At 43.7% G+C, this 25,985-nt stretch overlaps 1 protein-coding gene across 2 annotated transcripts in view; it reads right to left on the bottom strand.

The window, feature by feature from the left end:
- LOC134609810 (mitogen-activated protein kinase 14) overlaps window positions 1-25,985 on the bottom strand; it is a 406,182-nt gene that overhangs the window by 329,306 nt on the left and 50,891 nt on the right. For both annotated transcript variants that reach the window (XM_063453192.1, XM_063453193.1), the window contains exon 4: window positions 12,246-12,357. In XM_063453192.1, the coding sequence (XP_063309262.1) occupies window positions 12,246-12,357 (112 nt within the window). The remainder of the gene's footprint in view (window positions 1-12,245; window positions 12,358-25,985) is intronic.

Below are 25,985 nucleotides of genomic sequence, written 5' to 3'. Positions count from 1 at the left end.
GGGGTCAGTTGAGACTGTTGGAACCTATTGCCGATACCTGTACCTATGATGATTCTGGAGAGAGCCTGCAAGAGTTTCTTTTCCTCAGTGAGCTCTTTTTCATATCGCCTTATAAATATGTTGGGCTTTTTTGACTCGCGTATAAGACTAGGGTGGGAAATGCAGCCGCTACTGGTAAATTTCTAAATAAAATTAGATCAGAAAAAGTTATATTAATTAAATATTTATTTACAGTGTGTGTATATAATGAATGCAGTGAGTGTGTGTGTGTGTGTATATAATGAATGCAGTGAGTGTGTGAGTGAGTGCAGTGTGTGTGTGAGTGCGTGAGTGCGTGTGAGTGAGTGCGTGTGAGTGCAGTGTGTGTGTGTGTGTGTGTATGAGTGCAGTGTGTGTATGTGATGCAGAGCCTTGGTAGGGGGTGGGCATTTTTATTATTATTTTAATATTTTTAATATTATTTATTTTTTTTCAATTAAAATTTTATTATTGTCAGAGTATGAGTAAGGTAAGTAAACATTTGTCATGCAACAACACATTTGACATTGTATGACTTATAGATATGTCATAGGAAACATTTAGGAAGAAAATGGCTTAGAGCGTAGTATGTCCCAGAGGATAGTGTTCTGAGGGTCACAGTCTCTTGTGGGCACTCGGTCTGTTAGATATCCTGCGGATCTTTTTCACGTCCCATTCCTTGTCAGACTGCGAGTGCTCCTTTGTGTTCTCATGTGCGGTCGGCTGTATCTCCATGGATTCTGTTGCTTCCTGTTGTTTAGCTAGCAGCCCAAGGTTTTGGAGAAGTGTCTGTGGGTCTTCAGTGGAGGAAAGGGTTAGAGTGTCTTTCCCCCGGGGTACCACCAATGAGCCCCCCGCATCCCAGCGGTATTTGATAGCATTATCTTGTAGTCGTTTGGCTACCTGTGTCAGTTTTTTCTTCTCCACAAGGACTTGGAAGGGTAGGTCGCTGTAGATCTCAACTGAGTGTCCCTCAAGCCTCACTGTGCCCATCTCTCTGGAGCGTTTCATTATCACGCTGCGTGTGGTTATGTCTCTGGTCACTGCGATGACATCCCTAGGTGCTGTTTCTGGGGCTGTCGCCGATTTCCGTATTCGGAAGGTTGCTTTTATGTGGGGGGTTTCTGGGTTATCTGTAATGCCCATGGAGGCTATCAGCCTCTTCACAGTTGGGAGTAGAGCCTCGTCTCCTACCTCCTCAGGCACTCCTCTAAGACGTATGTTACGCCGGCGGAGCCTGGATTCCAAGCTGAGCACCGTTTTCTGCAGCTGTTGGACCCGATTTGTGAGTCCTTCTAGCTGGCTTTTGGTATGGCTATTTTGCAGGTCTCTGGAGACTTCCCTCTCCTCCACCTCCTGTACTCTCCTGCGGATGTTGGCAATTTCATTCCGGGTCTGCTGTATGTCAGCCTTCCAGATCCGCTGCATGGCCACAAGGAGTCTTTTTATATCTCCCTTTGTTGAGGGAGAAGAGTCATCTTCTGATTCTGAGGCTGACGTTGCTCCGCCCAGGTCCAGCGAGGCAAGGGATTCTCTCTCTGCCTCGAAGTCTTCTGAGATCTCCGGGCTGTATCGAGGCTCGGGCGCCATCTTAGATTGCGACGACGGCGCGGGTCTCTCAAAGGACAGCCTGATATCGGGCTGCTTAGACGCCTCCGGCTTCTGGTTTTTCTTATTTTTTCTTCCCATGGTATTCTCTGTGTGGGGGTTTGTGAGTAAATGCTCCTAGGTTTAATTTTTCTGGTTAGTTTTTGCCTATTTTGCTGCGGCCTTTGTGGAGCTCCACTGAGATGCGTCCCGTTAGTTTCTTGGTCGGCCACGCCCCCCCATATTATTAATATTTTTATGTTATTTTGTATTATTAAAATGTGTATGGATTTTTTTTCGTCCCCCCTCCCTGCTTAATACCTGGCCAGGGAGGGGGGCTCTCATTCCCTGATGGTCCAGTGGTGTGCACTGTGTAGGAGGGGGACTGGCAGAGAGCTGTTACTTTACCGCAGCTCCTGTCAGCTCCTTTCTCTCTCCTCCGGTCCGGTCAGCTCCCTTCTCCTCCACTGTAAGTCTCGCGGTAACCCGTGGCAACACTCTGACCCCGCGGCTTTCGCAAGACTTGCAGTGGAGGAGAAGGGAGCTGACCGGACCGGAGGAGAGAGAAGGGAGCTGACGGGAGCTGCTGTAAAGTTAAGTAAACGCTTCCTGCCAGCCCCCAACAGGACCGCGGGGCTCATCACAAGGTTGCCATAATACAGACATTGACTCGAGTATAAGTCGAGTGGGAGTTTTTCAGCACAAAAAATGTGCCGAAAAACTCGACTTCTACTCGAGTATATACGGTACTCATTTTGCCAAAGGGAAGCTTCTCTATTTCCAGCACAAATACTATTTTATACCATTCTCTTAACAAATCTAAGAATTATTTTTCGTAGATCTTTACAAGCCACTGTCTCATCACATTATAATGATCATCTGTGTTTATTAATATTTGTTTCAACGAATGGAAATTACCTGTGTAAATGTATATTATCATGTTAACCGTTTTTCTATAATAAAGTATGTACTTTCCATGATCTACCAGGTGAATTATTCTGATATACTAATGAGTGCGGACTGTTTGGCTGGTTTTGGTTGTTGCCCCATATGGGATTAATCAAGCACCAATATTAGGATCTGGGATACATTTAATCATGTAAGTCTCCACATTGTCTTACATGTTTAATTCCCCTGTGGAACTGGAGTTGTGCCAACAAGTACTAAAGAAAGGTTTTTCAAGTTATTCAGCTGGTCTTATTATTTATGTGTATCAGTGCTATTCCCCACTGATTGCTATTGCATGTACAAAGTTTCCATCAATCCGTTGTAATAATATGAAAGCCATAGGAAGTATTCTGACATTACAAAGGTGACTAAAGGAGATTGAGGAAAAAATATAATAAGCACTAGAAAGGACAAGTAAAAGTGTCAAATTAAATTCATCACTTTTGTTTTTCTCTTAATATGAAGTTCTTAGATTTTATAACTATAACTTTGGCTAAGCCTTTTTGTTGATCCAAATTTATTTTTGATAAAACAAGGTTGGACCAAGTAATCACCTTAAGTGCATACTAAGCATTACATTGCTCCTTTCTGATAAGATTTTACAGAAAGAGAAAAGTTTCAGCAAAACAATTTTTTTTTTTTTTTTTTTTTAAACAATATGGCTGAAGGGGGGGTTATAGATGACACAATGACCAACGTAGACTTTAAAAATATTAGACAACAGAAAATAAACTCTATGTTCCAAGAAGATGTGATTACGAATCTCAAGCAAGATGACACAACAAGAGCATTACAAAAATAACTGGAAAAGTTAAACCTTGTGGGGCGTGGTCTGGTCGCCAAAGTGAATGGCCGCCTGATCTGAGTGCCTTCGTTCAATCCCCCTAAAATCTAGCACTTTCCTACAGCATCCAGACCTGACAAGCATCCACACCAACAGTAGAATGCAGGGCACAGGGACCGGAGTGAAGGCACAGAGGAAAAAAAACGCAGGCAGCAGCAGGACTCTCATCCCAGTTTCCTCGACCTGACGGTGGCTTCCCGCCCGACGCAGGCCTCACAAGATGGCCGAAAAGCGAGCCCACGAGGCTCTAACTCCCCAGTGTCCACAGCGGGAGACCAGGAGCCAGAACCCCAGGCAAAGGAAACATCACAGATACTGCAGAGGCTCTCGGAGGTGAAACGATACCAAGCCAACGAAATCTCCCGTAACACACGGGAAGTGAAAGCGGAGATCCAGGCCCTGGGAGCCTGCACGGCCCACCTCGAACACAGGGTGGAACGGCGGTCCGGGCACAGAATACTGCGATCACACACGCCGAGCACATGGCCCAACACATAGACCAGTTAGAATTGCTGGTAGAAGACCTCGCAAACCGCTCCAGGCGGAACAACATTAGAGTCCGGGCCTGCCAGAGTCACCTACGGAGGGGCCGTTGGCCCAGCAGATGGCAGATTACTTCAAACACCTCTTACCTGACATCCCGGAAGACAGGTGGGAGAGACAGAGCCCACAGGGCACTGAGGGCCCGGGGACAGGAGGGCGCAGTGCCACAAGACATGATTATCAGATTCCAGCACTACTCTACTAAGGAGGCCATCATGAAGTATGGAAGGGACAACCTTCTGCAGTACAAGGATGCTGCACTAGCGCTGTTTCAAGACCTCTCCCCTGTGACCCTACAATGCAGGAAAACATGGAAGCCCATCACAGATCTCCTACGCAGACACGAGGTCCAACGGGAGCCGGGGAGACAGCACACCCTCTGCCATGGTCTGAAAGTGAGATACAACACAGAGGCCGTGGGCGGCTGACCCCACTAACCAGGCACTCCCCATGAGAGCGACACGCAGGGCCTTCCGCCGTGCTTCACCCCGGCCTCTCCCTTAGACGAAGTCGGCCCAACCGCCAGCGTTCAGATAGGGCCCTCGCTAGGGCAACACACAGCCCCCTAAGGCACCTCGACTGGGAAGCCCTGAAGACTCACGGGGAAGGGGAGGGAGAGGACATCATCTCCTGACTGCATGGGTATATGGGGAAAGGCTCAGGGGCAGAGCTCGGGCCCTCAACAAGAGGAAAGGCCAAGGTCTTAGGGACTTCACCCGCATACATAACCCCAATGGCCAGAGTGGGAATGAAACGCACTGAAACTATATGGGTCTTGCATTTTGTAGCACAGCAGAGCTTGGGCCCTCAACAAGAGGAAAGGTCTGGGTCTGAGGGACTTCACCCGCAGACATAACCCCAATGGCCAGAGTGGGAATGAAACGCACTGAAACTATATGGGTCTTGCATTTTGTAGCACAGCAGAGCTTGGGCCCTCAACAAAAGGAAAGGTCTGGGTCTGAGGGACTTCACCCGCAGACATAACCCCAATGGCCAGAGTGGGAATGAAACGCACTGAAACTATATGGGTCTTGCATTTTGTAGCACAGCAGATTGGGGCTGGGAGCCACCTTCTTCGGTCAGAACTTTGGGACTTCCACACGGAGGGGGCTTACACCCCCGGAATGCTCTGGCAAATTGTAAGACCAGACTTAATATGAGGATTGAGAATGTTATGCTGTTACAGTTATTGTTTAATTTTCATGTTATGTTCTTTTCAATGGTTGCTGGTGATCCATGGCTCGGGGGAACTGGGGATTCAGAAGAGGTGATCACGCCCAATAGAAGTCTCTCATACGGGGGACAGCCAGTCACCCACAAATATATGGCTTTAAAGATCATATCCCTTAATGTAAAGGGGCTTAACTCCCCCACAAAATGCAGACTGCTGTGGAGAGCGCTAAAATCTAGCAAAGTAGACATTGCCCTCATTCAGGAGACACACCTCCCTAGGCCTACACAGATCAAAATACACAACAGACAGTACCCCACGGTACACAAAGCCAGGGTACCTGCTTATCCACAAACGTTGTCCCTTTCTCGTGACGGGGACACAGGCAGACCCACAAGGACGATATATATATATCAGTCGTGGGGACCCTACATAACAACAAGCTCTGCATCATCAACATATACGCACTTAATGACCCAGACGCCTTATTCTGGAACAATCTGACCATGCTATTTTGCAGCAATCCGGGCGATATATTCCAACTTTAGGGCTCAGAAACTGATCACAGGGGCTTAAAGACTCCCCTTCACATTGCACAATGGGACAAGACAGGGCTGCCCTCTCTCCCCGTTGCTGTTCGCTCTCTCATTGGAACCTCTGCTGCAAGCGATCAGACAACATCCTCACATTCAGGGAGTCACTGTAGCCGGGAGACAATTTAAGGTCTCGGCATATGCGGACGATTTCCTGGTTTCATTGTCGGACCCGCTAACCTCATTGGACCACCTGACGGGCCTCTTAGACCACTACAGCACCATATCGTGATATAAAGTCAACCTCATGAAATCTATGGCCATGCTGTTTCCTCTTGGGGCCCCGAACAAAGCACCACTGATACAAGACAAATACTGCCTACACATCACAGCAGAAAGCATACCTTACTTAGGCATTAGACTCGCAGCTCACCACTCACAACTATACAACCTGAACTACCCTCGTATGTTCCGCGTCCTCACCAGGGACCTGGAGTAATGGACGGACAAACCTATAGCTTGGATGGGGAGACTGCACTCCGTCAAAATGAGTGTACTTCCCAGACTGTTGTATCTATGCCAGACCCTGCCTGTGCCCGTCACGAGGGGGAATCTAGCCGGTCTCCAAAAGAGCCATAGACAGGTTTATATGGCAAAAAAACGCCCCAGAATAGCACGCAAGCTACACTACCGCCCCAAAGATAGGGGGTACTAGGGCTACTAAGGCTACTATCTTGCAGGCCAAGTCATGCAAATAGCATACTGGCACTCGCCACCAGACTACAGATGCTAGGTAGAGTTATAGTCCCTACTCATGGGACAGGACACCCCCCCCCCCCAGTTCTTTATCTGGCTCCCCAAGACTTGTAGGATGTTCCTGAGGACGGACTGTCCCGCGATACTCAATTCCCTATGGATATGGGACTAGATCGCAAGGAAATGCGCACTTAGCTGGTCTCCCTCCCCAATGACACCTGTCTACAGGAATAGGTAATTTCCTCCTGGGAAAAGGAGCTAGGGAATTCAGAGGAATAGAAAATTCAGGCCTTCAACAATACACACATACGTAGACAATCAGAGCTCCAAGAGCTCTCACAACTGACCACTAAGGATTACTTCCGATACATCCAGTTAAGCGATTTCGCGGCCACAAAAGAAGTAAAAGAGACAGCATCCCGACAGCTCACATGGTTTGAAAGAATGTGTTTCCAGGAAACACAATACCAGAAGGCTAATCTTAATACTATACAATCACCTAAGTGCAGAGTCCAAAGAATGGGGGGGAGCTCAGGTACACCAACCAGTGGGAAGCTGACCTAGGAGAAAAACTAGAAGGTACAGATTGGTGAGACATCTGGCAGGCCACAGCCCAATCATCTATATGCGTGACCCTCCAAGAGCAGTCCTTTAAGACCATGTTTAGGTGGTACACCACCCCAGTCAAACGATTCCATATGAAGCTCACTACCACGGACACCTGCTGGCTACTATGTGGAGCCAGAGGAAACTATATATGTGGTGGTTCTGCCCACCCACTGCCCCCTGTCCAGGCCTATTAGGCCAAAGTGACTAGGCTCAGCACCAAAATACTGCACAGGCAGCTCAAGCTAGACGCCTGGGCAAGCCTCCAATCCAAACCGACGGAGGGACTCACCTGGCCAGAGCAGCAATTACTTAAGATGATAAACCTAGCGGCCCATAGGGCCTTAGCCTAGAACTGATTGGATACAGAGGTGCCCCTGATGGCTCTAGTCCTCACTAAAATCAAATATCATTATCTAATGGATAAACTAACATCCCTAGTCCGCAACACGGCCAAAAAGTTTGGGAGGGTATGGGATCTCTGGCAGCAATATCTGAAGGAAGCCGGGAGATAGCCGGACGACAAGCCCGGAAGGTGGGGAGACACGGGGTATACCACACAAGACCCGCCCCGTGCCATGAAGTTACCTTAGCTTTCGGTTAAATAAGTGCAGGGAACCAAGGTGCACTGTGGTACACAGAGCGTAATACCAAACTGAGTAGTGACCTACCCAGGACAGCCACGGCCGCATACCACACAACCAGCGCAACCATAAGTTATGTTATATTAGGTTTTTTTTTCAACTCTGACAAATACCATGTAGCACTCATACACTGCACAAATTCTTCCATGCCTTCAACATGTAACATTCCTTTTTGTATTGCATGCATGCTTGTTTATTGAACAAACTGAAGTGCACACAACAACAAATTTGTAAAACTTATGACTGTCAGTGCAAAAATAAAGAATTAAAAAAAGAAAAAAAGAAACCTTAATGAAATCAAGACATTTTGGGAGATCACAAGTTTGAAAAAATACTGTGAAGTGAGAAGAGTACATAGAAGCTTAAGACTTCGGGAAATTCCTACTTACAACTAGATACCAGAAACATTGAAAACCAAATGGAATGACACATTATCCAGATGTTCCTTGGAATAAATGCAGCATTTGGTGGAATACAATAAGGAGAGAATGCATAGTTTCAATCAACATATTTTGACCCTAAATGAAAAACTGCAACAGAAATTGTCGGCAGAATTAATTTCAGAATGAGATAGAAGAATGAAATACAAATACCAAGAAGTGGAAGATGAAATTATAGAAAGGAAGAAAAGAAAATTCCTAAGGAACAAGAAAGATTATTTGTGAGGAAAACAATTAATTTGTCCTCAAGTGAACTGACTAAAAAGGAAGTAGCAGTCTCTCACAGGGATTATCTTTAGTATCAAGTACAGACTTAATTGTTTATAACTTTGATTGATATAAATTAGAGACCTGACAGTTAAGAAACGTTTCGCTAAATCATCTGTGGAAAGGGAAAATAGAGAGCTGGAACATTGAGAGGGAATGCATGTGACGGACCCCCTGGAACCCAGACCTGGTACCTCCGTCAATTGATGCTCCTAGTGCTCACCGAGGGCTCCAAGCACTCCACCAGACACAATAAGCACTGTAAACCACACAAACCACCACAGTTACAATGTATGACACTCCCATACACAATCCCTCCCCTCTGCCAAGCACAGAAAAAACACACTTTTTCTAAAAGTCCCAAAAATTCCCCAAAAACGCATAATATGTTACATCCCCTAATAGCCCCGATCTGGGTGACCGACATATCCAAAGATCACCCAGATCAGTTCACGGGTTCAGGAATTTCCTGGAAGTCACATTTTGACCGACCGCATGCATGGTCCCATTGCCGAAAATAGTTCCATAGAATTGCGGCCCCTGCCGCTGGAAGACCGACCGGGAACTGCGAAGTCTTCAGGACGAAAATAGTTCCATAGAATCGTGGCTAAGTGCCGCAGGGGAGCCGCAAAGTTCCAGGGCATTCGCGGCTAAGTCCCCCTCAAGTCTATTCGCAGTTTTGGTCCATGCGAACAAGATGGCCGCCACCTCGTGGTCGTTCATAGGAATTGTGGCCACCCAGACGAACACTTAGACCACTGCGGTGGAAATTGCAACAATGTATCAATTAAGCTTAACAAGCTCCAGGGTGGTCTCCGATTCATGCAGATGCTCAGCTACCGAACCATATAATTCAAATAGACAAACAGACTTTTATAGCACAGTTTACAGAGTCCATAGTTTGTGGGCAGGAGGCTGGCCAACAGGCCCCTCCAAGTACCAGTGGCAAGGTTACCTTCGCCACAGTTCTATTAGAGGAGGAATGCGAAATAAATAAGTTTGCTTTATATGGTGTAAATACCCTCAATAGGGATTGACTGATTAACGGTTCAGCCGATATTCCGGATTTTGGGAAATATCGGTATTTCGGTATCGGTCACTATTGATAGTGATATTGCTGATAACGAGAGAGGCGGCAGTGGCCCAGCGCTTGCAGGGCTGGCTCGTCCATAAGACGGCACAGACAGCCGTCTTAGGGCACACCGGCTCTGGGGGCTCAAGAATCGGATGACCGGCAGGAAGGAAGCGACAGCTGCTATGTTTATAAAAAAACGGGTTAACCCTAGCTGGACCTGGCACCTAGACCACTTCATTAAGCTGAAGTGGTCTGGGTGCCTAGAGTGGTCCTTTAAGTGGGAAAATATGATTCCTTCATAGTGCCTGAGTCTGGTGGATAACTCAATTAACTAGGACTGATTTTATTAACTACTATATAACAGGATACACACACGCTGGACGATATAGCCCTTTCTCCAAACACCAGACTACATTTGGTAAAAGGTACAAGTCTTTCTGCCACTATAACTGAAAATTAATTTTCACTGAGCAGATATATAACTTGCAATGTGAGAATATACATCAAAGCACTATACCTTTAATTATTTAGTTTTGACACTGCATTTTTTTGAATTGTGTTTATCACCTTCATTTTGTATTATTCACAATGTTCTTACAACAGAATATTTACATACACTTCAGCTTATTTAGCACTAGCACAATTTGATATGTCTCCCACATTGCAATTATTGTAGAACCCACCAATATTAGGATACTGTGAAGTAGTGGTGGGCTTAAAGCGGCATTGTCATGCCAAACTTACCTTTCCGCAATCGCTTCCTCTTCTCTTCCTCTCTCAGGATCTGTTCTTCTTTTCTTGCTCACTGATCTAGTTTTCTTTAAAAACATAAGACAAAGTAGGGACTAGTTCGTCTTATGTATTTTTCCTATACTTGACCAGCTTTGACCCACAGGAGGAGCTTAGTCCGCTCTATTTCCTTTGGTAAAAGTAATTTTTCCATAATGCTCCTGTTGCTTCATTCGCCATTTGAACGCCGGCGAAACTACCGAATTTCGTCCTAACAGAATGAAAATAGTTTGTCCACTTGTCTTAGGACGCAGTTTGGTATGTTTTGTTTGGATCGGAATTTAATTTGAAGGAATAAAATTCCAATCTTATTTGCAGCCGCTTAGTAAATAGCTACCTAATTCCCGCTGTATTAGGCAGCTATTTACTAAAAGTCTGAAAGACCAAAATTGGTATTTACAAATACTAAGTAAAGATTACTTCATATTAGTAATTAAGAGAGATAAAAAATCTCCTTTCTGCACCTACTCGCTATTTCATGAGTAGGGGCATGTCTACTAAACAGTGAGCAGCCAGTGGCTGTTCACTGTTGTAAAAAAGAGCCCCCCCATTACTCTAGTAAAGTTACCTTTAGTGTGGCAACTACAAAAATTATCTGAGGAGACACAACCCCCCCCTCCCCCGAACCCTTCCCCCCCCCCCGAACCCTTCCCCCCCCCACCCCCGAACCTCTCCCCCCGCCCCGCCAAATAAAATAAAATCCTATCTACCCCACGCTCATCCTTAGAATAGTGAGCGGGGAAGCAATAAGAAAGAATAAGAAATAAAATCATGTCTTTTTTCTAAAAACCTTTTTCAGCCCCCCTCCCACCCCCAAATTGTTAAAAAAAAAAACAAAAAAAAACAAAATCTGAAAGGGGCGGGTGGGGTCCCTAGTGACCAAATTAGGGGGGAGGGGGGTAGTACCCTCCCCCCAGCAATCAGGTGGGGGTTAAATGTAAAAAAAAAAAAAAAATAAATAGGTGCCACATTAAGGGGCACTTTATTAGAGTAGTGGGGGGTCATTTTTACAACAGTGAACAATTTTGGTCTTTCACCTTTTTAGTAAATAGCTCCCTAATACCGTGGGAATTAGGGAGCCATTTACTAAGCGGCTGCAAGATGCAGCTGCGGCACGAATAGGATCGGAATTTCATTCATTTTAATGAAATTCCAATCCGAACAAAATGTCCTGTAGTGGAACTCCCTGTACCCCGGCTCGGTACCTCTGCAAAGGACCGTTTCCTAGCTGGAAAAGGGGAAAACCTCATGCGCTTCTGCCTTAGTCGCCGTGGCTTGACTGGGGTCCTCCTGGAGCCTGTCCGTCCTGGAGCAGGATAGAGGACTAGCTCTATTCCCTCCCAAGGATTGGACGACACATAGTCCTGGGAGCTCTACTCCCCGCCGAATCATTCACAAGCTGGAACAAGGTGCTTAGCAGTGATTAGCCCTTTCCCCTCCCAGTAACTAGTCGACACAGTTCTGTGAGTACAACTTTACTGGCTGCTGGTGAGGACTTATCTGCTGCGGCTTGTACATGATCAGCCTCGTGCAGAAAACCCTAGGCCTCCTCTGCGTAAGTTGGCGGGAGCAGCTTGGTAGCAGTTGACTGCTGCTCTGGGTGCGGGTGGTGGTCCAGGTCGTACCCACTGGGACCGGTCTCTCTGTTGGGGGCAGTCTCTCCTCATGTGTCCATACTTAAAGCACTGGTGACACTGGATATCTGCCTTGTTTGGTGCCCTCTGGGTTGTCACCTGAGTCGGCTGGCTCCGGAGTGGTGGAGCTGGAGTAGGATGAAAGGGAGGTGAAGGACGAAGAGGGAGGGGGGAGCTGTCGCTGGAACGTTGGGGTCTCCGAGCATCCAGATACTCATCAGCCCGCATAGTATTATATTGCAACTTTTCAACATTGGCACAGATATGATTTATGCAGTACAATGGAAAAAAACTGACAGCTTTTAAAAACATAACTACTCAAAATGAAAATGCGTAGCATTCTAGCTTGCATTCTGCAGTTATCATTTATGTTTGGTGATAGCTTTGTACCTTCAACCCTCGAAGGATTTGATAGATCAAGAATTGTACATGGTCATCAGTTAGCTTCTGACACTTTACAATGTTATTGAGGTCAGCACCCATTAGATGTGTTACCAGATACCTGAAAAGATCATAGAAGAAAAAGATAACTTTAAGACAAAGACAAAACAATACATCGTTTTGAAATAGATTAAATATTTTCAAAGTAAAACCAAATAGCTACATTAACCTTTTCTTCATAAGAATTTAAATCTGATAACACACAACTAAGTTGCAACTTACAAATGTCACCTCAAAATTATTTTAAATATACTAATCCATTCATCAAGTATTGAAAGGAAATAGTTTTTTAATTAAGTATATGTAAAATAAAATGTAAACTTTTTCTTTATACATGACAAGAATTTTCTGCCATATAAAGGTACCTATGGATCACACAGTGTTTGAAAACCGTAATTCTCTATGGTCATCACACTATCTGACCAATGGTGCATGTATATCGCTGAAGGATTGTGTTATACTAAAGGTACAGGAATTTTACATCATAATTTTTTGTACTTAATAAAAAAAATAAAATAAAAAATCTTTGATATATCTTATCTTTAATATAAGCTGTATTTTTCAGGACAGCCGTCTTAAGAAAATATATCACAGCTAGGTTTTAATTCAACTGTAAGATTTTAAGAGCATCCTATATTGTAATGATTGATGTGAACTGGCAAATCTATTGTCATTGCCTCGTTGGTCTGCGGCAAGCATGTCTATCTCAAAGACTAACACAGGCCAAATAAACAAGGTTTAAAGGGAAACTCCAGTGCCAGGAAAACAATCAGTTTTCCTGGCACTGCAGGGGTAAAAATCCCTTCAGTAACTTACCTGAGGCAGCGACGATGTCCCACGTCGCTGCTTCTTGGTCCGCCGCCGCTCCTCCCCTTCATCACGTCAGCCGTCAGGGGAGACTGATCCCACCCGCCGGCTAGGGAGACCTAATGCGCATGCGCAATAGAGCTCCCCATAGGAAAGCATTGAAAATGCTTTTCAATGCTTTCCTATGGGGAAATAAGCAACGCTGGAGGTCCTCACACAGCGTGAGGAAGTCCAGCAACGCTGTGCTAGAAACCAGGAAGTGCCCTCTAGTGGCTGTCTTGTAGACAGCCACTAGAGGTGGAGTTAACCCTGCAAGGTAATTATTGCAGTTCATAAAAAACTGCAATAATTACAGTTGCAGGGTTAAGAGTAGTGTGAGTTGGCACCCAGACCACTCCAATGGGCAGAAGTGGTCTGGGTGCCTGGAGTGTCCCTTTAAGTTTAAGTGGGCAGCAAAAAAAAAAAAAAAAAAAACTTCAGTTTTCATAGAAACATAGATTTATTTTAAGAAGGACAGCATCAAAAAATTGCCTAATTTATTAGTCAAGTATAATAAAAGTTGCAAATTTATTTTAAGGAGACGTGCATTTGCATATAACCAATGTTTCAGTCCAACTGCCATGACATATTAACCCCTTCAGGACCGGGGCTCTTTTTACACTTTTGTGGTGTTTGTGTTTAGCTGTAATTTTCCTCTCTCTCATTTACTGTTCCCATACAAGTCATATATTGTTTTTTTCCAGACAAAAAGGGCTTTCTTTACATAGCATTATTTGTATCATGTCATAAATTACTTTAAAAAAAAAAAATAAAATATGGTGAAAAATTAAAAAAAAAAAAACATGTTTTTTGACTTTTGCTTGAAAAATCTTTTACTTACCTACGAAAGCTAATGAAACAAACTGCTAGATTCAAAAAAATTTCCGGAGTTTAAAAACACCCAGTGTTTAAGTACTTTTTTTTTTTTTGCACGTTATAAGGCTATAAGTACAAATAGGAAATAAGGCTTTCAAAATATATATTTTTAAAATGTATCAATCGTGACATTGTAACACTATTATCTGTCAAATCTCTGAATAACACCCCACATATACATATATATATTCTTTAAAGTAGACAACCGAGGGTATTCAGTATGGGGTATGTCCAGTCTTTTTTAGTAGCCACTTAGTCACAAACACTGGCCAAAGTTAGCGTTCATATTTGTTTGTGTGTGAAAAAAGTAAAGAAACTAAATTGAACGCTAATTTTAGCCAGTGTTTGTGACTAAGGGCCTCCTAAAAAACACTGGACATACCCCATTTGCAATACCTTGGGTTGTCTTCTTTTGCAAATGGAAAGCCATCATGGGGGTAATTCTCATTCCTGAGCTATCATACGCTCTCAGAGGCAACGTAACCAACCTGTCAATTTTCAATGTAAAAATATTTGACCCTGTAACTTTCAAAAACGCTATAAAACCTGTACATGGGGGATACTGAACAAAAATATAAGCGTTTCAAAACAGTACAACGTATTTCAACAATTATATCAGTAAAAGTGCTGTTTGTGTGTGAAAAATGCAAAAAAAAAAGTAACTTTCACTGACAATATCATCGCTGTGATATGTTTTACTGTTTTGAATCACTAATATTTGTGTTCAGCGAAGTCTCCCGAGTAAAACATTACCCCCCCCCCCCCCCCCCATGTACATGTTTTAGGGTGTCATGGAAAGTTACAGGGTAAAATACAGTGATAGCAAGTTCAATTCTCTGGACTTTCGGCCTGGGTTGTCAGGCATGTCCCTCAAATTGCAATCAATAAAATTACTTAATTATGTAAAAATATTACACAAATATGCACGTAGAATTTAAAAATATATGCATATTATTTTTTGTAAATATTGTTTTTGTTTGCAGTTCAAACAATAACAGGCAGCAATGAGACTAGTAACAATGAGACTCGGAGGTCTCGGTCGGCATCTTAACTATAGCGAAATTTGCACAACATGTGCTAAGTATTATTTTATGCAATGCGTCAAGATAACTAGGCACACCGGCCTGCAACGTTAGTGGACTTGCAGGTCCTTCATTTGGTCTTCTAGCAGTTGCTGTATTTTGAGTAAATTCTCGTTTGAGTGTCCACTTGCAGGGAGGGAGAGTTAAGGGTGCCTGATCACATCCGGCTGGGTAGTCTAATGTGATCCTACTTTCATTTTCCGGTCGTCTTAAACGTCTGTCCCTTAATGGTTCCTAGGGGTGTTGTACGGGTAACTCAGTCCGTCTCTGCGCGGTCACCTATAGTGCTGTGGGTGTCTCGTAGCTTCAGCTGAGGGTCGTTACTACACTGGTGCATGTTGATCGTTAAGTCCGTGCGTCTCCGTGTTAAGGTTACGTTTGGTCTTATGTGGTCCCTGTCTTAGTCTAAAAGGGTCAAGTCGAAATCAACCGTATCTGTCTACCATCTCCCTAGTGTCTTCTAATCCCAAGTGGTTTACTCAGGCCTCTTCTAGGATTTCTACTATCGTGCGCTACATTCTTGTCCGTTCATTGTTGATGAGACAATGTTTGTCAGTGCATTTATCTGTCGTTGTTGTCATGCTTCTTTATCATCGGTGTTTGGTTAGGTTACCCGTCTCCTTACTATAATAGGTTCAAATAATGTGTTGTGAGTGTCGATCCCGTCTCGGACAGGGGTGGTGTGGTGTCCCATTGTCCATTTGTGTCTACAATCTTAGGTTTGTCATGTGGTTGCTCCTCTGTTTAGGTGTAACCCATGTCATGGGGTCATCACTTCTGTGTTGTGCAGTGTCGTATGGGTCCCTTGTTCCGTATATATGTATATTTATATATTTGAAGTCTACGTGTATATTTATTTATGTAATTTTGTATATGGACATATGTATATTATATATAATTTTTATTTATTTATATATACAATTTCATTCTAAGTGTATTTTGATATAAATATATGTATATTAATATCAAAATACAGTTAGAATAAAATTTCGTATAGAGATATATATATATATTTTTTAAAAATGTTTTAATCTAATTTACTTATTATTTGTATTTTATAATAATATATATACAATATATATATATATATATATATATATAGATGTGTCATTTAATCATAAGTGTATTTTTATATTAATATATGTATATATTAATATAAAAATACACTTAGCATGACATATATATGATATATAGACATATATTATATAAAATATATATATATATATACACACACACACACACACACACACACACATATATATATATATAATTATATTATTCATTTATTAACATTAGTATTTTTTTTTTTTTTTTTTACACACATGCAGGAGACTGCCTGTCAGCACAGACAGTCCCCATGCAGGAAGACACTAGGACGCCTATTGTGACCATGTGACCCCTCTGTTGAGCGATCACATGGCCCCCAGGGTCCTAATTCGCCGCAGGGAGACAGCCTGGGCTGCAGGAAATCTACCCACAGCGGGAGCACCGCCAATCGCCGCTGGGGGAACGACAGCGATCGGGTAAGTACATATTACCGGTGTCACGGTTCAGGACGGTCAGCGGTCGTCAACTGTAAAATATCGATGACTACCTGGAACCGTCACCAGTCGCGAAGGGGTTAAGAAACGTTTGGTAATCGGACTGAATTGGTTAATGTATGCTGTTGCACAGCTGTAAAAAATTAATGACGTTATGTTGATTTTGAAATCCTATGAGTGTGTTCTTCACTTTGGCAAAATCGCAACAAGTAGCATCAATCACTCGTGACAACTGGGATATACTCAAGAAAGACCCTCCTTTCAACATAATCCTATTATGAGTTATAGGGAAGGAAAAAACTTACGTAATTATCTAGTGCATACAGATCAATTTGCACTAACACAGCAAGGATCCCTAACAAGTAACGTAGGATGCTACAGTGCACAGCTTGCAACGATATGACACTAGGGAAAACCTTCTTTCACTCTCGGTCAGGGAAGGAGTACAAAGTCAGATACAGGATTACCTGTACCACAACAGATGTAATATTCCGTATAGTGTGTCTATGTGGTTTAGCCTATGTAGGCAAAACTTCAAATGACCTGAGAGAACGTATGAGGTGTCACAGATCAGCCATACGTTTGGTTCTTCAGAATAAATCAACAAACATGCCTGTTCTAAAGAAGGATATTATGGCACTAGAAAAAGTGCAGAGGCGGGCTACAAAATTAATAAAAGGAATGGAACAGATCAGCTATTAACAATTGTAAACCTCGTCACCTGAGAGGGAATATAACATTATACAAATATATTCGGGGGCAATACAAACCATTGTGTGGAAATCTATTCACAAACCGGACTTTACATAGGACACGAGGTCATGCGTTTAGACTGGAAGAAATAAGATTTCGTCTAAGGCAAAAGAAAGATTTTTTTACTGTAAGAACAATAAGGTTTTGGAATTCTCTGCCTGAAGAAGTGGTTTAATCAGAGTCCATACAGATGTTCAAACAGCAACTAGATGCATACTTGCAAAAACAGAATATTCAAGGATATAATTTTTCAATGTTGGGTAATAGCTTCTTGATCCAAGGATAGAGCTGACTGCCATTCTGGGGTCAACAGGGAATTTTTTTCCTAGTTTGTTGCAAAATTGGAAGCGCTTCAAACTGGTTTGTTTTGTCCTCTTTTGGATCAACCGCAGAAAACAAATGTGAGGAAGGCTGAACTTGATGGACGCAAGTCTCTTTTCAGCTATGTAACAATGCCTGTTGCTCGACAATTCTTAGAAGCAGGACATCCCTTACCGTCTCTACGGTTTATGTTAATAGATCATGTACCCGTGCCAACAGAAACGTAAGACTACTACAAAGAGAGGCATTCTGAATACATTCCTTGGACACCTTGTCCCCTCATGGACTTAATGAAAAGAACCCATTGTATTGATTTCTTCCAAGAAGAGAATACTAGATGTGATGGCTACGTATTGATGTCTATCCTTTACATTTATGATATCGCTTGAAGTTAAAATGTGATTTAGATACACATTCCTCCTGTAATACTGACCTGTTTTGTACTTTGAGGTATTCACCTAGCATTCTTGATTTAACTTGTGTTATTAGTGCAACTGCTCTCCTACATTATTTGTTTGAACTCACAGTATATTAATAGTCCATTTATTGAGATGAGCACCCTGATATTGCTTCTATGACTACCACTATATTTTGTAATATAGTCTGTATATAGCCTGTATCTCTTTCTCTATCAACTTTTCACACAGATTATGTAGTTATTATGGTAATTTGAATTGATGAAATTTCTTTAAATTTGTACACGTCACTAATAACCGCACAGAATCTCGTTTTTACTTTTTTATATATATATATATATATATATATATATATACACACACACACAATTATAAATTAGATGGATATATATATATATATATATATATATATATATATATATATATAATTTTTTTTAGCTTTGCACTCACACTTCGAAATTAGTATAATGCCAGGAGATTGGCACGGGACGATTCTTATATTCACATATTTAGCAGGACTCTCACTATTCTATTTCAAAAAGCTTTACTGCCCAGCAAAGTCAATGTTTCAGTTCCTAGTTCAGAATTTTCATCAGGACAAATACAAATAGATGTGCATATATTTAACAGCCCCCCCATTCATTATCATTAGAAGGGCATTTTATATGAAATCAACCAGTGAAGAGGCACTTCTCCATCTCACATTCGATGATGTATTACATTATTTGGCATCCTGAATGGACTGTACAAACATTATGAGATGTAGTCCACAATATCTGAAGGTTGCCTTCCCATTAGGGTAAGCTAATGTAAGGACTAATTAGGAAGGCTTTGTGGAATGGAGGACTCGCTACGAAGGTATGCTTATGGAGCAGTAGTCTGCAACTGTATTTATTTTTCCAACAACTACAATAATGAGGTATGCCGAACTTACCTTTCCTCAATCTCTTCCTCTTCTCCCCCCCCTCTCAGGATCTGTTCTCCATTTCTTCCTGTCTGCTCTAGTTTTCTTTAAAATCATAAGACAAAGTAGGGACTCTTTGCCTTATGGAGGATTCCTCCGCTTGACCAGCGGAGGAGCAAAGTGTGCTTCATTTCCGCTGGTCAGAGCAATTTTCCCATAATTCTTAGCTTTCCTCCCTGTTCCCACGATGCTTCCTGTCAATTTCTAACTTAATGAGAACAGTATGTTCGTTTGTTTTAGAACGCAACTCGGCACTTTGTTCGGATCGCAATTTCATTCTAATGAATGAAACTCCGATCCTATTCGTGCTGTGGCTGCATCTTGCAGACGCTTAGTAGATAACTCCCTAATTCCCACGGTAACAGGGAGCTATCTACTAAAAGGCTGAGAGGCCTAAATTGGTCTTTCAGCCACATTTACTAAAACTAAGTAAAGATTACTTAGTATTAGTAAATAATATGCCCCTACTCGCTATACCGAGAGTAGGGGCATGTCTAGTAAACAGTGGGGGCCCTAAAGTAAAACAAGGGGGAGACCTATTGCCCGCCCGCCCCCACCCCTGAGCGGTGGGTGGGGGCCATAACGGTAATGAAGGGGGGGACCTACATTCCTCCCCCCGTCCCCCACCCCTGGGCGGCTGGTGGGGGTCATAACGGTAATGAAGGGGGGGACCTACTGTCCTCCCCCTCTCCGGCCCCCACCCCTGGGCGGCGGGTGGGGGCCATAATGATAATGGGGAGGGGACCTACTGTCCTCCCCCACGGCCCCCAACCCTGGGCGGCGGGTGGGGGCCATAAAGATAACGAGGGGGGGGACCTACTGTCCTCCCCCTCTCCGGCCCCCACCCCTGGGCGGCGGGTGGGTGCCATAATGATAATGGGGGGGACCTATTGTCCTCCCCCCCCCCGGCCCCCACCCCCCTGGTCGGCGGGTGGGGGCCCTAAATCAAATAACCCCCTCCATCAAAGGTGACTAGGGGTCCCCAAGCCCCTAGTCACCCACCCCCCACCAAAAAAAAAAAAAAAGCCCCTACCTACCCCCCTCACCCTCACCCTAAAAAATAGTGAGGGGGGGAATAAAATTACTACCCTGTAAATAAAATTCAACTTACCATTCGACGTCTTCTTTTTTCTGAAATCTTAATTTTTCAGCCCCAAAAAAGGCCAAATAAAAATCCATTATACCCAAACTTACAATAAAATAAAAAACCCGAGCGCAAAAAAAAAACCTGACGAAAAAGAAAAAACCTGAGCGCAAAAAAAAGAATCCATCTTCACCCATGGAGGGCTCCGCGCAGACTGAGCTCCGCAGGGCGGGGGAAGGCTTATAAAGCCTTGCCCCGCCCTGCAATTAGGCTAAGAACACTCTGATTGGTGGGTTTAGGCCAATCAGAGTGCTCTTTGTCATTTTACACAGCGTGGGAAAATTCCAAAGAACTGTCCCACGCTGTGTAAAATGACACAGAGCACTGTGATTGGATGGCTTGAAAAAGGGAGGGGGGTAAAAAAAAAAAAAAAAAACGGGATTCGGCATGACAGTGCCGCTTTAATAACGAGGCCAAAAGCTGTTAAATGCTTTATAGTTGTATTTACTCTTGTATCACACAGCTATGTTACAATGCTGCCGCCAATCCCATGTTTTTCCTATCCAGTGTTAATCTAGGGATTTATATAAAAATACCCTTCTCTGTCTAAGAGATATCTTTGCCAGAAGCTCAAGGAAGCAAGGTGTATGGTCGGTGTAGGACCCACCTTAGAGGTTTGCCTTTGACGTGAAAGGTGGGCATTCCCTCTCATGGCTATTGGAGTAACTATGAAGTTTAGAGAAAAGGAAACAGAGAATATTGGGTGCTGGAGGGAACCAGCTACCCCAACTCTGAAGTGGTTATGAGGGGTATAGGGGGCTTAACCCCGGAGAAATGGAGAAGAAAAATGAAAGAATGGGAAAAATAACCACCACACATAAAACTATATGAAGGTGGGAGATTGCTCACTCAATGGTCTATACCCCTTTGGTAATGGTACTTGTGGGGAAGAGGAGAGCGTAAGTTTGAAACAAAAAACTTTTTATATTTATTATGGAAGAAGACGTGGGTATTCAACCTTTAATGAGACAACTTATACTAATAACAGTGAAGTATAAAACTGGCTCCACTTGTAGCCAGGAGGGTGGAATTTCCCTAATAGGGTAAATTCGTAGGTGAGGTAAGTGCTCACAAATACTGGTCAAAGCTCATGCAGTGAATAAGTGCTTAAGGATCAGTAGGAAACACAGGTCCCTGATGATAATGCACATAGTATGTCAAACTTTAACATCGTATAGTGGCCAGAAAACTGGCCAGCAGGGCTTGGGGCTAGAGTGTATGGGGATAATAAATAAACCTGGGTAGGTAAGGTACCCTTGGAAGGGGAGCAGAGTAGTCACTAAAGCGGGCTATAGGTACTGGTGTGAGAAGACGGGCAGAGGAAACAAATGGCCAATTCTGACAGTGTATGCATGCCCCACAGAGCATGGAATTATAGCTTACTGTCAAGTGGACCCAAAGGACATGTCCATCCCTCACCCTAAATAGCCCTAAGATAACTGACTGTCTCCCTTGAAGCCAGGGGACTATGAAACACTACCTGCTGCTTCAAGGCAGCCTCAAGGTAATCCCTGTTACTAAGCCCCACTCGCCCAGATGTTCTTAAAGAATCATGAGGTAAACTGCAAATGTGCTAGAGCCAGAACAAAGAACAAAAGAAAGAAAACGAAGGAAAAAATAATAATAAATGAAAAAAATTAAATTAAATAGAACAGGAATGCATCGGCATTCTGTAATGCTCGACGCGCGTTTCGGCGTAACAACGCCTTTGTCAAGAGCTGAGGAGGTCTGCCTACCTGTCCGTGTTTAAAGGATGACAAATCCCGCCCGCCAATCGTAGACGTCGGCGCCGCCCACGTCACTGCGTCATGGTCCCACCTTCCGGAAGTGAACCGCGGTCCAATGGGGAAGAGAGGGGAGGAGTCAACGCAATCTGCCCCATGTGGGGGACGGGCTGACAGTCGGTTGTCAATCTCCCGCTTAAGCCCGCCCCTCCAAATAACGTCATCATTTCAAATCCCCATCACATGCTGGGGGATAAGGCAGAAAAACTACAATCATCTCTAATAAGGGATGATATAGTACACATAAGCCTGTGAACCTCATTTAAATGTGTATTTTTGACTGCTAAAGTCCCATATAGGTATATAGTTCCCATATGTCCTTTTGACGATATATGTCTGACAAAAGGCGAACATAAGCCACAATTCCCCCATGTACTGACAGCCATATGTGGTAACAGTTGGAGATAGTAACATAGGCTACATTTCAGCCATGTACTGTACAGCCCCCAGGATATACTGGTTACATGGGGATGTACTAGGAGGGCTAGTAGTGCACTCTGTCAGTTTCCAAAAAAGAGGAGTGTGTATAATCCACCATATATCCACTTCAATTGTGGGGTGAGGTAGCGGGGCAGCATATGTTGCTTAGGGTCAATAGGGGGGGAAAACCGGGTATGTGTTCCTATAGGGGTTTAAGGGACAGCGGGCAGGGGATTCATTCAGTTTCCTGTGGGGTAGTAAGTAAGTCAGTAGGTTTATATTAGGCAGAAATACTTCTAAAAACAGGGGGGGGGGGGGGGGGGGAGGTAAATCCACTATGAATTCCATAAGTACCTTATATCATCACGTTTTGTGCAAAAACCACCAAATAGAGTGGCCTTGAAAAGTAGTGAAAGACAAGAAAGAGAAAAGGGAAAAAGAAGTTGGTGTAACCCTCTAAATAGGGAGGGACACCTGCCACTTGTATGAGAAGGGGTCTAGTGAACAGAAAACCCAAATGGTATTTCAAATATAAGGGGAGAAAGAGAAGCCTTCGTTCAAGCCTTTGGGATGCAGGGTATTGAGCTTGTAAATCCACCTGCACTCTCTTTGGCGCAAAGTCTTGTCAAAGTCGTCTCGTCTCGGCTCGCGTTTAACTAGCTCGAGGCCGCAGAACCGCATGTTTTTGGATGAGCCGTCATGATGTTCCTTGAGGTGTCTCGAGATCGGAGTCTCCACCCGATTCTTGGTGCATTGCGCGTGCTCTTTTATGCGTTCCTTGAAGGGCCTGAAAGTCTTACCCACGTACATCAACTTGCAACTACACATGAGGAGATATACCTGCTGAGTTGCAGTTGAAGAAATGTGCAATCTGGAAAGATTGCTTTTTCTCACTGTCCCAAACTTTCTTGGAGTCCCTTAAGATAAATTTGCACGCTACACACCTTCCACATTGGAAGGTGCCCACTGGAATCTGTCGCCCCAGCCATGACAACTGAGAGTTCTGTTTGTCAGTGTAGTGACTGGGGGATAGCATGTCCCGAAGATTTTTACCCCGTCTAGCAGTAATGGTGACACGTGGACTTAGTACTTCTTTCAAGTGAGGATCTTTCAAAAGGATGGGCCAGAATTTTTGGAGGGACTCGTTTATATTGTTCCATCCGGTATCAAATGTGCCAATCATCCTGATGATTTTGTTTGTATTTCGGTTGGCATTAGGCGAGTCTGACAGGAGTTCGACCCTGTCTGTCAATAGGGCTCTTTTGTAGGCTCTTTTTAAGCACTTATTGGGGTAGCCCTTTTCCTTGAATTGTTGCCGTATGGCCTTGGCTTTGGATTTGGGTAAGACTTTCAGGCCCTTCAAGGAACGCATAAAAGAGCACGCGATGCACCAAGAATCGGGTGGAGACTCCGATCTCGAGACACCTCAAGGAACATCATGACGGCTCATCCAAAAACATACGGTTCTGCGGCCTCGAGCTAGTTAAACGCGAGCCGAGACGAGGCGACTTTGACAAGACTTTGCGCCAAAGAGAGTGCAGGTGGATTTACAAGCTCAATACCCTGCATCCCAAAGGCTTGAACGAAGGCTTCTCTTTCTCCCCTTATATTTGAAATACCATTTGGGTAGTCCTTAATCATGAGATATGTCCAGTTTTCTGTTCACTAGACCCCTTCTCATACAAGTGGCAGGTGTCCCTCCCTATTTAGAGGGTTACACCAACTTCTTTTTCCCTTTTCTCTTTCTTGTCTTTCACTACTTTTCAAGGCCACTCTATTTGGTGGTTTTTGCACAAAACGTGATGATATAAGGTACTTATGGAATTCATAGTGGATTTACCTCCCCCCTGTTTTTAGAAGTATTTCTGCCTAATATAAACCTACTGACTTACTTACTACCCCACAGGGAACGGAATGAATCCCCTGCCCGCTGTCCCTTAAACCCCTATAGGAACACATACCCGGTTTTTCCCCCCTATTGACCCTAAGCAACATATGCTGCCCCGCTACCTCACCCCACAATTGAAGTGGATATATGGTGGATTATACACACTCCTCTTTTTTGGAAACTGACAGAGTGCACTTACTAGCCCTCCTAGTACATCCCCATGTAACCAGTATATCCTGGGGGCTGTACAGTACATGGCTGAAATGTAGCCTATGTTACTATCTCCAACTGTTACCACATATGGCTGTCAGTACATGGGGGAATTGTGGCTTATGTTCGCCTTTTGTCAGACATATATCGTCAAAAGGACATATGGGAACTATATACCTATATGGGACTTTAGCAGTCAAAAATACACATTTAAATGAGGTTCACAGGCTTATGTGTACTATATCATCCCTTATTAGAGATGATTGTAGTTTTTCTGCCTTATCCCCCAGCATGTGATGGGGATTTGAAATGATGACGTTATTTGGAGGGGCGGGCTTAAGCGGGAGATTGACAACCGACTGTCAGCCCGTCCCCCACATGGGGCAGATTGCGTTGACTCCTCCCCTCTCTTCCCCATTGGACCGCGGTTCACTTCCGGAAGGTGGGACCATGACGCAGCGACGTGGGCGGCGCCGACGTCTACGATTGGCGGGCGGGATCCCATAGGCAGGCTTTGTCATCCTTTAAACACGGACAGGTAGGCAGACCTCCTCAGCTCTTGACAAAGGCGTTGTTACGCCGAAACGCGCGTCGAGCATTACAGAATGCCGGTGCATTCCTGTTCTATTTAATTTAATTTTTTTCATTTATTATTATTTTTTCCTTCGTTTTCTTTCTTTTGTTCTTTGTTCTGGCTCTAGCACATTTGCAGTTTACCTCATGATTCTTTAAGAACATCTGGGCGAGTGGGGCTTAGTAACAGGGATTACCTTGAGGCTGCCTTGAAGCAGCAGGTAGTGTTTCATAGTCCCCTGGCTTCAAGGGAGACAGTCAGTTATCTTAGGGCTATTTAGGGTGAGGGATGGACATGTCCTTTGGGTCCACTTGACAGTAAGCTATAATGCCATGCTCTGTGGGGCATGCATACACTGTCAGAATTGGCCATTTGTTTCCTCTGCCCGTCTTCTCACACCAGTACCTATAGCCCGCTTTAGTGACTACTCTGCTCCCCTTCCAAGGGTACCTTACCTACCCAGGTTTATTTATTATCCCCATACACTCTAGCCCCTAGCCCTGCTGGCCAGTTTTCTGGCCACTATACGTTGTTAAAGTTTGACATACTATGTGCATTATCATCAGGGACCTGTGTTTCCTACTGATCCTTAAGCACTTATTCACTGCATGAGCTTTGACCAGTATTTGTGAGCACTTACCTCACCTACGAATTTACCCTATTAGGGAAATTCCACCCTCCTGGCTACAAGTGGAGCCAGTTTTATACTTCACTGTTATTAGTATAAGTTGTCTCATTAAAGGTTGAATACCCACGTCTTCTTCCATAATAAATATAAAGTTTTTTGTTTCAAACTTACGCTCTCCTCTTCCCCACAAGTACCATTACCAAAGGGGTATAGACCATTGAGTGAGCAATCTCCCACCTTCA

This window comes from Pelobates fuscus, chromosome 1 (assembly GCF_036172605.1).
Source record: "Pelobates fuscus isolate aPelFus1 chromosome 1, aPelFus1.pri, whole genome shotgun sequence".
Classification (NCBI taxonomy): domain Eukaryota; kingdom Metazoa; phylum Chordata; class Amphibia; order Anura; family Pelobatidae; genus Pelobates; species Pelobates fuscus.
Note: the sequence above shows the minus strand (reverse complement) of the source record. Positions and strands in the feature narration are given on the sequence as shown.